Source organism: Scomber scombrus, chromosome 8, assembly GCF_963691925.1.
Source record: "Scomber scombrus chromosome 8, fScoSco1.1, whole genome shotgun sequence".
Classification (NCBI taxonomy): domain Eukaryota; kingdom Metazoa; phylum Chordata; class Actinopteri; order Scombriformes; family Scombridae; genus Scomber; species Scomber scombrus.
In genome coordinates, this window is record NC_084977.1 from 27378392 (window position 1) to 27395881 (window position 17490).

General features: G+C 38.3%; 1 protein-coding gene across 4 annotated transcripts; it reads right to left on the reverse strand.

Moving 5' to 3' along the window:
- Positions 1–24: 24 nt before the first annotated feature.
- fxr1 (FMR1 autosomal homolog 1) lies at positions 25–17184 on the reverse strand. 4 transcript variants are annotated; one of them, XM_062423619.1, is made up of 19 exons: positions 17129–17184; positions 13940–13992; positions 13067–13160; positions 12874–12945; positions 12513–12661; positions 11563–11656; positions 11316–11432; positions 10582–10752; positions 10183–10261; positions 9836–9945; positions 9596–9691; positions 8272–8403; positions 7830–8073; positions 7542–7635; positions 7217–7332; positions 6428–6637; positions 6064–6141; positions 5182–5264; positions 25–2047 (listed from the first exon to the last, which is right to left on the reverse strand). In XM_062423619.1, exons 1-19 carry the CDS (start codon positions 17177–17179, stop codon positions 1865–1867), a joined length of 2226 nt encoding a protein of 741 aa, XP_062279603.1. In that variant the 5' UTR covers positions 17180–17184; the 3' UTR covers positions 25–1864. The 4 variants fall into 4 exon arrangements, with proteins under 4 accessions (XP_062279603.1, XP_062279599.1, XP_062279600.1 ...); XM_062423615.1 differs by lacking the exon at positions 8272–8403 and having other exon boundaries at positions 9596–9945; XM_062423616.1 differs by lacking the exons at positions 6064–6141; positions 8272–8403 and having other exon boundaries at positions 9596–9945.
- Between the last annotated feature and the right edge of the window lie 306 nt (positions 17185–17490).

Genomic DNA, 17490 nt, shown 5'->3' on the forward strand with positions numbered 1-17490 from the left:
GTCCTTTAAAAGAGCCACACACTGTTGAGTTTTAGATCTACATGGAAGATCAAGTTTATTTAAGAACTACCTGCATACAAAACATATTGCACATCAACCAACCAGAACGATCCTTTAAAAAAAAAAAAAAAAACACAAAAAAAACCCATACTGTAGTCGACCCAACAAAAATACTTGGGATGTCACAACTGTCAGTAGTCCAAATTGTCATTTGTCTCAGAGAAGAAAACGACAGGCATCGTATGTTTTAGTGTCAAGAAAGAAGTTTCTTTTGTTTGTTTGTTTTTTTTAAATACTGTACATTTTTTAAAAATAAATAAACCAAATAAATCTCCTTCCTTAGTGGAACAGTCGTGACCAGTTTCCAGCCAGCCGGTTTGTGGAAGAACCATGAAAATGACATCATTGTCACCTGGGCTTGGTTTTCTAGAAACATCAACACCACAAGGTAGTCTTTACCTGCTGCTTCTTATTGGTCAAACAGGTAGCAAGAGTAGGCATGTGAAGGGTGTTGTTAATCTTTATGATTAACACATAAAAACATGCTTTGAATCTCTTGAGTTAAATGGATGTCTGGGAGGAAACAACCGTCGCATCATCCATCTCATTACATTTGATCAAAAACTGCCCCAGTGGTTCGCTGTGAGATGTTTCCAGGAAGACCAGCACTGATGGCTACATCTGTCCAGCACTACACAGTAACAGGCCAGTTTCCAGACCCAACTACAATTAACAGAAAAAGGTTATGTTTCAGTGCAAAGAAAACAACTTTCCTATTGTTTCTTTTCCAGACACGCCGTAATAACATTTCTTCTATGACCGAAGTGGTTGCATATTGAAAAACAGAAAGCAGCTAACGTCAAACTCCTCAACAGATATATATAAAGGATAAACTGGACTCATTTTCCCCACAAACATTAAGAACAGACACACCTGATTTTAAAAAGATATGCCTCTGAAATCCTTTTAGGGTCTTTCAGTGTTTGCCTCCGCCTGCTTACAGCGCCATGAGGAAACAATTAGCACAAAAAGACAGTTCATCTGGTTCAACTGTGGCAGGCGAGGGCAACTAAGAAACACAGAAATAGGTGAAAAGATTTCAGATAGTGTGCAGAGCCAGGCAACAACATGTTGAAACTACTCTCAAGGCACAACAGCTGATCACATGTATGTCAAACATACTCTGGTTTCCAACAAACCTATCTGCACTGTGGTACTGTTCATGCAGAACAATTAAGGTACAAACTACTTCAGATGCACAAAACATCCTGAAAAAAAGTGGAAGCTTCTTATCCGTGTCCACCTGGTAAAAGACAGACATTTTTTCCGTTTTTTTTTTTTTTTTCCTCAACCCTGCTATGATATTTTTTTTGTTTTTTTACCAATAAAAAAGATCTGCTGCATTCATACCACAGTATGGTTTTGAGTGAAATCCCTGTCTACATTTTTTATAAATACTGCATTCAGTCCTTCCTCTCCCTGAGTGAGCTCTCAATGAAGAGTGGACTGAAAAGTACAGTTACATAGAGATGACTGTAAGTCTGTGTGTGTTTGACTATCTTTGGCAAGCTCATACGGGAAGAACTATTGTTAAAAAAAAAAAAAAACGACAAACCAAAATAAAACAACAGTAACAACATGTATAGTTGGACAGAACACGTGTAAAGGGGAGGTTAAGGTACAGACCTCTAAAATTTGCAGAGTGGAACAGGTTTCAAATATTCCTAAAGTAAAAAAGGACAGTGCTTGTTGTATTTAAATGTTAAGATTCACTTTTGAGGCTGCTCAAGAGACAACAGGGGTTCAATCAAGCGCAGCCAGAGAAGTTGAAATATTTGAAACCATTTCCTTTTGCTGTGGGCTACTAGGAGAGTCCGTTAACAACGGGTTGCGGGTTAGAGTCCTCCATGTAGGAGACTGTGGCGGGCCTCTCAGGAGACCTTGGGGCGTTGCTGTCCTCACTGTCAGCAGCGTTGTTGCTGTTAGAGCCGTTGGTGGTTGTCGGGATAGACGGCGGGCTGTGCTCAGCAATGGCATCCACCTGAACCTGAAAAGAGAGGCGGGACAAACAGCAGAGGGGAGAATATTATGCACAGGGAATATATTAATATAACTAACTAATTCACCAGTAAATAGACAAGGAAAAAAAAACTTTAAGTGGAGTCCAAAAGTCCAAGACCACATTGAAATCTCGTGGAATAATTTCACATAAAGTTTGAAGATTCAGAAACATTTAAAAACACAAGAGGTTATTGTTATTGAGAATCTGTCTGTCATCAGTGGAGAAAGTGCCAAGGAGCCCAGGATGTGTTGCACTGAAAATGTTTATTGAAGCTCGGCCGAGGAGAATGAAAGTATTATTATTACACCCGTCTGATGCATGATGCCACCACGACTCTGGGGAAACTGTCCTCCATGGATTGTCTTTAAGCCTTCACAGGCAGTACCATGAATACTCTATGCCCATAAATGGTCAAACTCAATGCATCTATAGTAATGGAATTAGCCTATTGGTTTGTTATTCTACAAACAAGGAAACACACTTACCCATCGGTGGGTTTAGGGAGTCATATCCTCTGACTCCCGCTTTCCCCAAAAAACCACAGACAGTTACCTTCACTACCTCAAGGAGAGAAACAGTATGTCTCTCTGCCAAGATGATAAGTGCGGCCTTCATTGTGAAGTCAAGGCCCATGCTTGATCACGAACAGTTATGACATATAAAATCAAGAAGAAATAAGATTCTGCAATATTTCTAGGTCAGCAATCAAACTTAAAATTAGAGTGCTGGACTTTTGTCTCTCCTTCCTGGCAGTGAGGGTAACTACAAACACATCATCTACTCAGTCGCTACTGTTACAGCTGCAAAATGGTGGACATATTGTTTGGAGCGTCTCTCAATCTGATGACATTTGAAAAGTAAAGTTATGACATAAAATTAGGAAATATTTAAGATTATGCAGTATTTCTAGGTGTATGGGTCCTCTAGGACTTTTGTCTCCCTTTTTTTGTAGTGAGAGTAACTAAAAAAAAAACACTGTCAATAAGTAGCTACTCTGTCGTTAATGTTGCGGCTGTAAAAAGGTGGATAAATAGTTTTGAGCGTCACACAATCCCCATGAAATGAGTTGTTTCACAATCAGAATTTTTTCCATTCGGTCTGATCACATTTGGAAAGCTGGCACAAGTGTCATTGCACATGTCCTGAACATGCGTTGTAATGTGCGAATGTCGAACCAAACACCATTAAAATTAAATTAAAATGTCCAATATTGACATGAAATACAGAGCATTATCTGGCGAGGGCTCTATTTATTCTTCTATTATTGTATTGTCGTTTTAACTGAAATGTTTTTAGTGTTCAAATTATGTGTCCTTGCACTTTGATCCCTTTGATTTGATTTGAATTGTCATTTACATGTTAAATGTTCTGCACTGCAGGTTTAAGCAAATTTGTGGCATTGACCAACTAAACTCCTTTGTACCAAAGGTCATATTTCCATGAGTTGTATCCCTTTCATTGAAGCATGTGGTCAGATGACACTCAGGTGGATTTGATCTCATCAGAGGCTTGTTCAAATAACTTGACTTACACTCAGTGTTCACCTGTTGTAAATAAGGCTGTGCCTCAAGTTTCCAGCAGATCATTGTTGGTTAAATAGCATTGTGAAAGTGGGAAACACGGTATAAGATTTTAAATGTCAGAAGTCAAATTGATATTTTAAACAAAGAGGGCCTTTCTCAGCATCAAATCATGGCTAGACTTAATGTTTCTAAGGGAGCAGTGCATGGACCTCTAAAAACTTTGCAGAAACTGTATCAGTTGTATCCAAAGCACGATCAGGCAGACCAAAAGTGACCACAAAATCTGAAGTTCAATACGTCAATCGAAGTTCCCCTGAGAGATAGAGAAGCAATTTAATCACAGATACAGAATTTGCTGAATAAAGAACCCAAGACTCCAATCAAGCACTGTCAAAAGAAAGCTATCTTGTAGTGGTCTCAGAGGATGAGTAGCAGTTTCTAAACATCTTCTAAGGAGAGGAAACAAAGCCACACACTTGGGTGGGATAAAAAAATATATAGCAGCATTTCACAGTGAATGACTGGAGAAAAAGTCCTATTAAGTGATGAATCCAAGATTGAGATTTCTGGCAGTAAAAGAAGAGTGTATGTAAGGAGACGACCAGGTGAGAGTATGATACCACAGTGTATCAAACTGGTACTGAAACATGATGGTTGGAATATTGAAGTATATGGTAAATGGGCTGCATTTATATAGCACCTTTCTATTCTTCCAACCACTCAAAGCACTGTATGCTACATGCCACATTCACCCAGTCACACACACATTCATACGCTGATGGCAGAGGCCACCATGCAAGGTCCGAACCTCCCTATCAGGAGGAACTAACCATTCACACACACTTGCAAGCAATTTGGGGTTCAGTATCTCCAGTATCTATCTGCCCAAGGACACTTCGACATGATCTTCTGATTAATGGAGGACCCTCTCTTCCTCCTGAGTCACAGCCGCCCCAAGTCTAGAGTTGGACACCTGCACCAAAGTGACCACACCCTGACCGAGGAGAAGTACCACTCACATTCTTCAGAGACATGCTGTACCCTCTGATTTGCATCTTTGTGTAGACGGATTCATACTGCAGCAGGATAATGAACCCAAACACACCTCAACACTTTGCAACAACTACACCAAAGACCAAACAAGACCACACAAGTCCTGAGTGTCATGGACTTTCCTCCATAGTCACCTGACCTCCTCAACCCCACTGAACATTTATGGGGGGCGCTTGACGACTGAGAAAGCCTAACGGTCTGTAATATCACAAGAAGCTCTTTGGAGCAAATTAACTTGGGATAACACGGGTCATCGGGTTTTACACAAATTTTGGCGAGTCCATGCCAACTTGAGCGCATGATGTCATGAAAAGGAAAAAGGGGGGACATAACAAATACTAAGATATTCTCAAGATTGTGTGCATTCAACTTTTCACTCAAACTGTTAAGCTGATATTATAATTTGCAATTCAAGTAATAATCGTACTACATTTGAAACGATTGCAGTGTAATGATCTCAGACCTTTGGACCCCGCTGTTTGTGAATTAATATAAACATCTTAATTGTGGTCTGACACATGAACGCAACACTTAAATACTAACCACATCTTTGTTTTTCTTGGGGTCCTGGGCTGTCATCTGCCTGCTCTGAGATTCAGCCCGGGATATGTAGTCAGCCACTGTCACTGTACGGACAAGACATTAGAGAAAACCACTGGTCATGACAGCGTCTGCTTTCCTTTAAAATGGGGGAAAAGAAGCTGAAACGCTGAATGACAGTTTGTTTTGTTCCGCAAAGTCAGTCGATCTCTTCAGATCTCTTTTCTGAGAGCACATCGACTCATTGGTGTGGCTTAGCAATGAAAATAAGACAATGATGGAAGTAATAATGTGGACAAAACCTGGCAAATCGAATCACTCTGAAAAGCAGGCATGTTAGGTTTTAAAAAGTTAAAGCAGATCCACTCCATTAAACCAACTACAGCTTTTGGGCCATACTGAGTTTTTTTTCACTAGTATATTCTGGTTTACAAATCCTTAACAGTCCATTAAGAACAAACACAACATCACAGAAATATAAGTTAGTCAGGCTTAGTAATACACACCACACAAACAAGAACTGCCACTGTAGTGTAAATGGCAGCCCGACAACACAAAACAACAAAGTTGTAGCCGAGCTTTTAGTGAATGAGTGATGCGCCTCTGAAATAAAACACAACATAAGAAAGACGGAAACGCTCTATTTACACAGCCACACAGTGCGGGCCACATTCAAAAAACAAAACAAGCAACACTAAAACACTAAATCACATGTAATTAAATAGATCTAAATGTTTCCGGGGGTTTTTTTTTTTTAGTATGTTGTTGTGGTACACAAACAAACACCACGCCTGGTGCACAACCTTTAAAGCTAAAGCCATTAGGAGCAGTGACCAGGTGAGAAAGGGGTTGGGCGGGGACAACACTAGCAGTTGCCATGGTTACCTGGCTGCCTCTCTTCAGGCAGGCGGATGCGGCGACGTCGACTACGGTTACGGCGCTGAGGCTGAGCTTCAGAGTCATCTATAGGGGTGTTGGATCATCACAAAGAGAGGGATTTGGGGCTTAAGGTGGCATTTAAAGCAGGGACCGTGCCTTTGGTCTGCACTGGCTTTTACATTTTTACAATTTAAAACTGGCAAAAAGATGCACTGCTGCACTCTGGACAGCCCAGACAGCTAAACACTTATCCCTTTAACAATACAGTATGACAGACTTTCTTACTGCGATATTAAGCTGTTTGAGTTTGTGTGCGTGAACACGTCTTGTAAAATGATCTATCCTGAATCAGATTGTGTGACATACGTACCTATCCCATTTTCGCTCACTGAGGCATTGTCCGACTCGCTCATGCCATCCATCAGTGTGGCGTCCTCATCTGTTCTGCGTCGTCGAGATCTCCGGCGGCGGTTGGCGGGCAAGGTTGACTCGCTGGCATCTGTATCGGCCGTCTGGTCCGTCTCAGTGTTTGTCTCCAAGACTCCATAAGCGTTGTTATCATCATTATCCCGAGGCCCTGCTGCAGAGTTATAGTTAGATGTAGGTTTCAATTAAAAACTACTATTGGGTCAGTGACAATTAAGGGTAGGCAAGCAATTCAAAAACATCTTAAAAATAGTTTTAAAAGTAGCATCAGGTTTGTTAAATGTACATTTTGTATTTTACAATTGAAAAGACATTTGGACCATTTTTTTTAACCAAATGTAAGATTGAATGTTCCTGAAAATGTCAAATGGTGTAACCACAAAAGAATGATAAATATTAAATATTTTATCCACCTACAGTGTATTTAAGTGTACTTCTGACTTCTTTTTTCTTTTTTTTTTATGAAATGGTTTCTGATTTACATGATTCTCCAGATTAAATTTAATATTTAGAACAATTGTATTCCATTACCTTTATTTAATATAAAAAAGTTATAATCTAAGATCATGCTAAACTAGTTGATATGGTGTTTTTAAGCAAGTTTAATTATTTGGTACAAAGTTTTTATGGTTACACCATTTACGCATTTTTTTACCCTATTATAACAGGGTTTAACAAAGGAGAAAGGTGTGTCTCTGTTGCTCTGTGCATATCCTCTAATAGTAAATTTTACCAGAGCTGTTGCTGTATCCTCCTCTTCCTCCTCTTCCCCGTCCTCCAGGGCCTCCTCGGCCTCTGCCCGGTCCTGGCCTCCTACCTCTTTGTGGACGCTGGCCTCTCTCCCTCTCCCTGTAAGTCAATCAGCCAGTCAGTCAAAGCATCCACCACACCCAAAATCTCACACCCATACACTCATTACTTGAAAATGAAAGCAATTTGAACATATAGTACAGAACGTTTGGCACCAAAATCAAATCTTACATTACACTTCCACTGAAAAATGCAACAATTAAGCTTTTTTTGTACATTTTTGGGTTTGATTGTAAAATAAAGTTCACCTGTCCTGGTCCTCTGCAGCCAGGGACCAGTCACTGAGCTCATCCTTGCGCTCAGAGTCAGTCTCAGAGGCATTGGACTGCTCCGAGTTGGTGCCTAAAAGAAGACAGAGAGACAGTTACAGAAAGGTTATAAGAAAATTGAGGACAAGGGCTAAATTAATATAGCTTCTGTTAGAATTGGGACAAATATTCACTTTGGTAAATCATTGGATGGTACATTCTTACTCAGGAGATTTTTCAAAGATATCTAGCAGAAGATTTGGTTTTACAGTATCTGGAGGTGTCTACCATATCCAGTGCTGTAGCTGTGGCCTCTGCGCCCACGGCCTCGTCCGTTGTAAGAGCGGCTGCCATGTACGTTGGACGAGGAGGCATTTGCACTGCCATCAGCATTATAGCCTCCTCCTCTGTCTCCTCTGTCCCCTCTGTCTCCTCTGTCTCCTCTCTCCCTGTCGGCCGGTCGGTGGCCCTGGGTGATCTGACGTAACTGCTCATCAATCTGCATCCGCTCCAGGCGCAGCTGATCAACCTCCTGGAGAGAGGAGAAAAAAAGCAATTTGAGATGCAAGACAAATAAAATGAGACAATACAGCAACAGAAAAGGCAAGAAACGAAAAATGTAATGTGGTTTGATTCATCTGTGTTTCAGAAAAAAATTAAGCAAATCTCTGAGAAACTTTCTCGATAGGGTCATCACTGGATTCACATGCATACTCATCATCATACACACATCTACATCACATCCTGTGTCCCTCGTGCTGCTTATTCTCAATCTCGCTAGGCTGCTTCCCTGTGTATAATCCACAATCTGCTTCAGCTCTTCCTCTAGCTGCTGGTTCTCGGCAAGAAGCTCCACCATGTCCTACACACACGGTTCAAAACGGACACACACAAAAGCACCAACGCAGCACAGAACATGCAAACAGCACAGGACACACACATACATACACAGTGCATGTATACACAGCAAAAAATACACACTGCAGAACAGCCAAGTAATATCTGTGAACATAATGGGCCAATTTCCCAGACAGGGATTAAGTCTAGTAACACCAAAGTTGTTTCTCAATAGGTATTTCCACAGAATCTTGTCTTTAGTCTAAAACTAGTCTTAATCTCTGTCTGAGAAACTGGACCTATGTGTTAATAAATTATGTGGAATTACCTTGCATGACAATTACAATGAGTACTGTAGACTCAAAACTTGAAATGTGTAAGATTTCCCTGGGAAGTTGTTTCACAGAGGTAGTAAAGTCCATGTTTAGCTCTTTTAACCCCAATGTTTGACTCCCAGCACTGCTTGCACTCCTCTGCTTGTGTTGTGAGTTTTATCTTCTCATTTTTTTTGCCTCCCACTGGAATAAATGTCTCAAAAATGTTTTGTTTTTTCCCGTTTAATGTTATTAAAGGTTTATTTACCATGAAGAGATTAAACAATGTGATATGGGGCTCGATCCCTGGCAGAATCTAATTTTTCTTGTCTTATGATTAATATATAGTTATGTTAAGACAGCCTAAACAATAAACACACTTATTAAATATACTGTATGTCTTCAGTTCTTTATCAAAAAGGTTCAAACTAATTTATATAAGTGGTTAAGTTAAGTGTGTATGATGCAAGTAGAGTTGTCTTTCTTTTAGGCCTTAATAATACATGTGTGTTGCATATAAAAATATAATGGATCTATATGCATTTTGTACAAGGTATCAAAATATGTTTAATATACAATGACTAGTTGGTTTATCCATTTTACCCATCAGGGATCACTTTCACAGCACAAAAACCACTATCACTGTCACTATTTACACCTCGCAATGATCATAAAGTTCAGCTGACATGCTGTTGACAAAGTAAATGTTAGTTAGGCATTAAATTATCACGAGTCCATTGTTCTATTTCATGCTGCCGCCTGCAGGAAATGCTGGTTTGCTCAAGAGGTGCATTAAAAAGAAAGCCAGGTTGTAAAATTGAAGCATCAAGCGAAAGCAAACCTGTTTCTCAAGCAACACATACACACACGCAAGCTCACAAACACACACACAGCTGTCCTTACATTGAGGTAAGAGATGTGGTACTCCAGCAAGACCTGAACATTGCCAATACTCTCCTTAGTGCCGACAAAGGTGAAGGGGACCATTCCCTGTGTCGACAAAACAAAACAAAACACAACGCAAAAGTAAGTATGGGGCGAACAGTGACTGAACCAAAACGTGAGACAAGAGAGAAGATCATTTTTAAATATGCAAACACAACAGGTGACACTTGTCAGTACATGTTGCAGTAGCAGGCTTACTTCTTGTCGGGGTTGCTTGTTGTCATTGTCTCCTTCTATCCTGACCCTCACCACGCCAGACTTGTCCACAATCTCCTGAATGACCTTACCGTTCTTACCAATCACTTTGCCTAGAGACACAGAGCAGTGAAAAGATGAGAATGTGACTGATAACGATGAACAAAGCAGTCGTTAGCTAGTCTTCCTCTTAAGTTACGCAGACATGATGATGGTATCAGACTGTCTTGCAAGGTGTTTGAGCATAATTGCCAAAAATAGAATCTCAGGGTCAGTTTCCCTGTTACAAACCCAGTTACACAGGATATTTGTGGGATTTTCAAGTAATGAAATGTTCGTGGTCTACATACCAACATGGTTTCTTGGCACCTGGACAGAATCCTCGATAAACTCCAGGAAGTTTCTGGCCTTCTTTACGGCTTCTGCTGTCTGAAAGTCGACATGAAGAAACTTTATTAATCATCCATTCAACTAACACACCTGCATGGTCTAGAGTAAGCATCTGTATGTTCTTGACACAGCTTAAAAATACAGTAACTTAATCTTAATAAAATATTGGTAAAATCCACTAAAAAACACAACCATGTAAAATCTTCTACATCTTCTACATATTTAAGTATAAATGTTAGATCAAATATATCCACAAAATTTCACTCAACATTTTTAGTCTTATCGGCATGTGTTCATACCCTTTCTGGTGATTCACACACTCTTTAATGCTTTCACTCAACACTCACACACGGCCCTACCTCTCCATAAATCCTGAAAGTGCCGGTTTCCTCATCCAACTCGATGGCAGTGACACCTGGAACTTTCCGCGCTTGCTGGATGTTGCTGCCGTGGCTGCCAATGGCCAGGCCCATCAGATCCGTTCTCACCATAAACTCCTCCTGGAAGGATGACACCAGCTGTCTGGAGCTCTGCACAAACACAACAGAGTTATATTTAAAGAGGTTCATTCACTTTGCAGTCTTTGAATTCAGAACTCATGTCTAGTTTTATATGTATTTTATTATTATTAGTACCGTACACCATGTTTTACTTTACTTATCTTTTTCTAATCCTGTATTGTAATATATTTATTATACAACTTTTGGTTTACCTTTTTTTCACTATTTTAATCTCTTACTTTCACAAAAGCCTTTCTAGGGACAGGTATTGTAAATTAGCATTCACTATAAACACTGTGATACTTGCATCAGACAGTTGTTTCATCCTATGTATATTGAATCTGTCTACTACTATTACTACTACTAATAATAATAATAATATTAATAAATTAATCAATTTTCATCCCACTCACTTGCAAAAGTGACTGAAACTTTCTCTAGCACTAATTGAAAATTGTATTAGTTGTCAGTAGTGGCTCCTGATTGGTATGACCTCTATCCACCTCTTCATGTTACCACGGTAACTAACTGACTCGTACATATGATCTCCAGGTCACCACAGTGACTTGACCGTGTTTCTGTTACAAACTGACCTCCAGGTGTTTCGTGGCCTCTTGGTTGCGTGACATTAGCAACAGCTTGGTCCTGAGGCTGCGCAGGTGCATGTCACTCAGCAAAGACACACGCTTCACTGTCGATTCGTTGGTGGACTAGAAACACACACACACACAAAAACAACAAAATAATGATTTGCAGTGTCCTTGTTGATGACTATTTATAAATGTACAAATGTCACCACATTATTACAGTGATAAAGCATCAACAGAGATAATCAGTTACCACAATCACAAGCTCGCTGGCCTCAGGGCAGTATGAGATGCGACAGGCTCCAACGGCTTTCTTAAATTCCTTATGAGCGTTCTCACTCTGGCACCTGAAATATACAAACAATTTAGTATTTTAAAACAGCCAACTCTTAATGTAAAGCGCTGCTTTGCATCAGACAGGGGACTGAAGCTGGAGACATCTTAAAAGACTTGCAAAGCTCTCAAAGTAAAAACAATATCTTATATTTGCAATACAAAATCTTTATATGGGTCAATGACGTTTTTTTTGTGTCAATGTGGTTTAGTCAAATTTAAACGTATGAATAACCCAGCATAACATTTCTGCTTTTAATCCATTTTGAGAGAATATATTAGAGGATTCTGGCAAAAATGTCTAAGTGGTGTAACCATAAAAACGTTGTACTAAATAATTAAACTTGCTTAAAAACACAAAATTCTCAATAAAACACCATATCAACTAATTTGGCATGATCTTACATTATAACTTTTTATATTAAATAACGGTAATGATATAAAATTATTCTAAATATTACATTTTATCTGGAGAATCATGGAAATCAGGAACCACTTCAATTTTTTTAAATGAAGTAATTATTTGTATAAGTACACTTAAATACACTGTAGGTGGATAAAGGATTTAATACTCATCATTCTTTTGTGGTTATACCATTTGACATTTTCAGGAGCATTTTGGTAAATTTTGGTAAATAAATGGTACAAATGTCATTTCAAATGATAAATAAAACCAACAAAAATACAAAATGTACATTTTTAAAAAACCTGATGCTGCTTTTAAGACAATTTTTAAAGAAATGTTTGAATTGCCAACCCTTATTTGTCACTGACCCATATGCATATTATCCATAATTGTGAAGAGGACAAATACATTATTTTAACATTTTTCTACCTATAATGATATTACTGTAAAGCTGCTGTACATACGCTTCTTGTAGATCCTGAGGAATAGGGACGATGCACTTGTGAAAGGAGTTCTTGGTGATTGCCTCGTTGGGGTTAACCGGACGCAGACGCTCAAAGGTGACTATCTCGTTGTAGGTGGCGTCGCAGGCTGCGTACTCGATCACATAGAACTGAAAAAGACACAAAGGTTGAGTGAATGAATAAAAGCAACCTAAAAATACTGAAATTAATGTATTTTATTGCATTATATATATTATCATAGCACTTAATAAAATAAAACAAATGCAGCTGTGTTAGCAAAAATGTGCAAACTGCCTGTAATAAGGGGGTTAATAAATATGGTCTTGTAAACATGAAGTGTAGTATAAGGAGCAATACTTACATCTCCTTTCATCATGCGGACTTTAGCCAACCACCAACCACAAGGCTCCTGGTCATTGGCTCTGGAGAGGATCTGACAGGAGAGTAATACCGAGAGAAAAAGTAAGAAACTAACAGAGAAGAGGAATCAAGTACATATATAAAAAAAAAGAAAAATGAGAAAAAGAAAAGACAGATGTGTGTGTCCCTCTCACCTCCACTTCCTCGCCCTCTCCAATCTCTTTCTTAGCGTCCGCGGGTGGTGGCATCCTGACATCATTGAAGGGCACCTGGCGTTCTGGCTGCCAACTGAAAATAAGATGATAATTTAACATTTAAACATGATAGTCCTATATTTGTTTTACATTTTGAACTAGACATGTTTTATTTAAGAAGCTGGAAGGATAGGGTTGAGCTGATGTAAAAATGTTCGGTTTTATATTAAGCCAAATACCGGACAGGAACTCCCAAGTGGAACATAACGAGAGCCCATGAATAAAAGTGTAGCTGCACCACAGTCAGTACAACTGAGTGACACATTGTGTTTTTATTTATCACAACAGCTGTTAAAATGGAAACATTGTGGCCACACACACACACACACACACACACACACACACACACACACACACACACACACACACACACACACACACACACACACACACACACACACACACACACACACACGTTATGTTTAAGTTGTTTTTCATGCAAACTAGCTGCTATCGGCTGTGTAAGCTAGTGAAATTATGTGTTGCGTCCCTTTTTTATCAGCAGGTTTTCTTTTAAACACGAGCTGCTTTCAGACTGCTGGAAGCTGGAAGCAGCCTGTGAGGGTTTATCCAAGTTTTCGGTGGCTGTTAGCCCAGGTAAGCCTATGTCCACCAGTTTGTCTTTGGCGTCCAATTAGGTGGACAGGAGCAGCCAGCCCCGTCAGTATCATAGTCTCCATTTGAGACATTCATAATGACAAGTGCCAGTTCAGAGAGTTCACATAAAATCAGACTGGTTTAAGCTCTTTCACCAGACCAGACCGGCAAAAAACCAAAAACCCGACTGGAAGACAAGTGGACAGAAAAACTCACTTGTTCTCAAAGGCAATGGTGAGAGAGTCATCGTGGATATCTTTGATAAAGCCCTGCAAGACAAAACACAAAGACAAATAGGAGTGAGAGACGAGCCAGAAACATCAGAGCCAACTCACGTAAGGTGCCGCAAACTTCAGTTTCACCAACTGTACACGACAAAAGATATATAGCGAAAGTTAATACTGTTTTTACAATAAAGTTCTTAACTGTGTGATGGATGTAAAAACATTAAGAGTTGTCCATAGCGAGTTAATGTAGCTCATTAACAGGTTTTAGTAAAGCAACACAGGGAGGCAACGTAAGTGTATTTTCTTATGACTCATCTGCTGGTTATTTTGTTATTTAAATCAAGTAATCATTTCATCTGTAAAATGTCAGAAAATAGTGAAAAATGTCAATTAATGTTTCCCAAAGCCCGAGACGATGTCCTCAAATGTCCTCGTCCCAAACAACAGCCCACAACTCAAAGATATTCAGTCTAGTATCACAGAAAGGATGAAAGAAACCAGAAAACATCCACAAATGAATCAATTATTAAAATAGTTGGCAATTTAATTTTATGTGGAGTGACTAACAGACTCATCACTGTAGCTCTACAGTAATGTGAACTGCACATTTAATTGTTTGTCATGACATAATTATGACTATTAGCGGTCACGGCAAATGTGGAAAAACAATTAAGACTCTTGACAGTAAGTCCCGTTGTTACTGCCGAGATGTTGTTACAGGAAACAGACATTAGTATAAAGTTATGACGTCATGCTTTAAGCACCATAAACAAAATGTCATTCACTTCCTTATTATTTAGGCAGGGAAATAACAAATCATAAAAAAATGTTGATATCTTAAAGCTGGGGCAAAGAAACAGAATGTAATGCATGGCTAGATACCACTTAAAAGGATGTAATATCAGAGACAATTAGTTATTCAATCAATTAGTTAGGCAACATAAAACCTATACTGTTCAGGGTCAATTTTAGATATGAATATTTTTTTAAAACCACAGATGACAAAAAAACATGCATATATTAAATTATAATTTAGAAAAAGGATCAATTATACAGACAACATATTTGCCAATACCGATATATCTGCAGTGTATCTTCACATTTTTTAAGACCTTTTTAAGAAAAATGAATACCATTGCTGAGACATAATAATGCAAAAGCAGGATTTTACAGCTGTAGTGGGTTGAAATAAAGGCTCATTTTGAAGTCAGGACTGCAACTTATGATTAGTTTCATTATATACTGATTATTTTATACTTAATTTAATAAGTTGATCGGCTGGTTTATGTAAAATAATCCGAAAATAATGATAATAACAATAAATGACAAATGTAATTACGCTCAAATCAAATTTAAAGCCCTGTATTTGTGATCGGCCGATATCAACAGATCAGTGGGGCTCTATATATGTTTTCAGCGTAAGTGATTGGGGCCAAAACTCCACATAGTTTCTAATTTCGTGCCAAAAAATACTTTTAAAAGTTTATTTGAAGATTATTTGAGGCTTTGGTAGTCATATCAAGTGGATATCTACTACATTACAGCATTTTTTAAGCATTATATTCCCTTTTTAGGCTCCTATTGTTTTAAAAACATACTTAATCTTACTTTAACTATGTTTCTAAGTACTCTGGACCCCATAACTCATGCACTTACTTTAAAAAATGTGGTGTAAAGCTTCCCAGTTGTGTTTGCGCTGTTAATAGAAACAACTGAATCACCAATCCTAGCCCAAGAGATTAAGTCTGGCCAATTGGCAAGCTGTTATGTTATGTTGGTGGACAAAGTGAGTCATGGAGAACAGGATGGACACTGAAACAAAACAATCAGGGATGAAAGAGGAAAGGATAAGGTAAAAATAAAAAAAAGCAGGGGAAAAAAGGAGCGGTTTGAACAGAGCAGAGTAGAGGAGTAGTATAGAGAGAGTAAGGATGAGAGGAAAGGAGACTTTAAGGCAGCAGCAGATCTAGAAATAGCAGGGTTTACAGTATCAGTGACCCTCCCTTCCTCCTAACACCACCTCCTCCTCCTCCTCTCCTCCTTTTCTCTCCTGTCAGCTGGTCATGATTGACAAGGAACAGCTGGCTCACACATACAGAAAATAGCTTGGACATGATGAAGTGTCAAATAATAGCCAGCGACAGGCATCACAACCACAACTAGACACACTGTGCTTCCTTCACATAATCAATCCAATCCACTTTATATATGTAGCACGATTTTAACAAACACGAGGTTTTATCAAAGTGCTGCACAACAAAGATAAAACACAATAAATAGATAACACAATAGAAGCACAATAAAAAGATAAAGTACACAATAGAAAGATAAAAGCAATAGAATTAAATTAAAGAAATAAAGAAAGAAATAAGAATAAAATAGAATAAAATAAATTTTAAAAATTAAAATAAATAGGACTAGAATAGAATAAAATACATTTTAAAAATAAAATACATTTTAAAAATAAAATAAATAAATAAATAAAATAGAATAACATAATAAAATATAGTAAAATATATATAATATAATAAAATAAAATAACAATAAAATAAAATATATACAATATAATAAAATAATATAAAATAAAATACACTGCCCACACAAGATGAAAATATGCATGTATACAAACACAATCAACACCCTACATGGTGTCAAAAGCCAAAGAAAAGAAATCACTTAATTAATCAATATATTTATGGTGATTAAAGCAGCTTCAGTACTATACACCCTCCCAATAAGCTAATAAATCTATATAAAGCGTTGAGCTACAGTCAAACTACGCAGCCTTATATTTTAGTTTTACTCTCATATTTTGACATCAACTAGCAATTTAGCTTCACCTACACATAATCCAGACTATTTAAGACCTTTTACTGGGGTGTTAGCTTGCTGTTATCACTCGCTAAAGTTTCTTCCTACTCTTGAATAACACATAAAAGTCGATATAAGTGACATAAGTGACATAAGTGACAGCTGGCCCGAAGCGTCGAGAGCAGCGCTAGCTTAGCGAGCTAACCGAGGCTAGCATGGCTAACAACGAAGCAGCTTCTGGGTTTAAAAACACAGCTAAAAACAACATATATATCGACACAGTCTATTTGGTTTCAGCTGACAAACTGTTGTGAGTGTTGTGACAGGCTGTCGGGGCGTGAATCTGGATGATAAGCGTGTTATTTACCTTGTAATAAGCCCCGTTGGAGCCACGGACCTCCACCACCAGTTCTTCCATATTGGACACGCAAAGGATGCTGGGAGGACAGGTGCTGCTTAAAGCATCAGGAGGTTTAGAGAGCTCAGAGGGGACATTAATTATTCACTTATAAACATGTTAAATGCTGAAATAGTCACTTATAGATATATAAAATACTAAAATAGTCACTTATAGATATGTATAATACTAAAATAGTCACTTATATACATGCAGAATACTAAAATATTCACTTATAGACATGTAAAATACTGAAATATTCACATATATACATATAAAATACTGAAATATTCACTTATAGACATTTTAAATACTAATATATTCACTTATAG

Bases quoted from the DNA above. Each gene is read 5' to 3' on its own strand.
- fxr1 (XM_062423615.1), bottom strand. From the start codon at position 17,179: ATGGAAGAACTGGTGGTGGAGGTCCGTGGCTCCAACGGGGCTTATTAC. The intron at 13,993-17,128 runs GTAAATAACACG...TTTGTCTTGCAG, and splicing joins CCAACGGGGCTTATTACAAG to GGCTTTATCAAAGATATCCA. The intron at 7,636-7,829 runs GTAGACACCTCC...GTCTTCTTTTAG, and splicing joins CAGCTACAGCACTGGATATG to GCACCAACTCGGAGCAGTCC.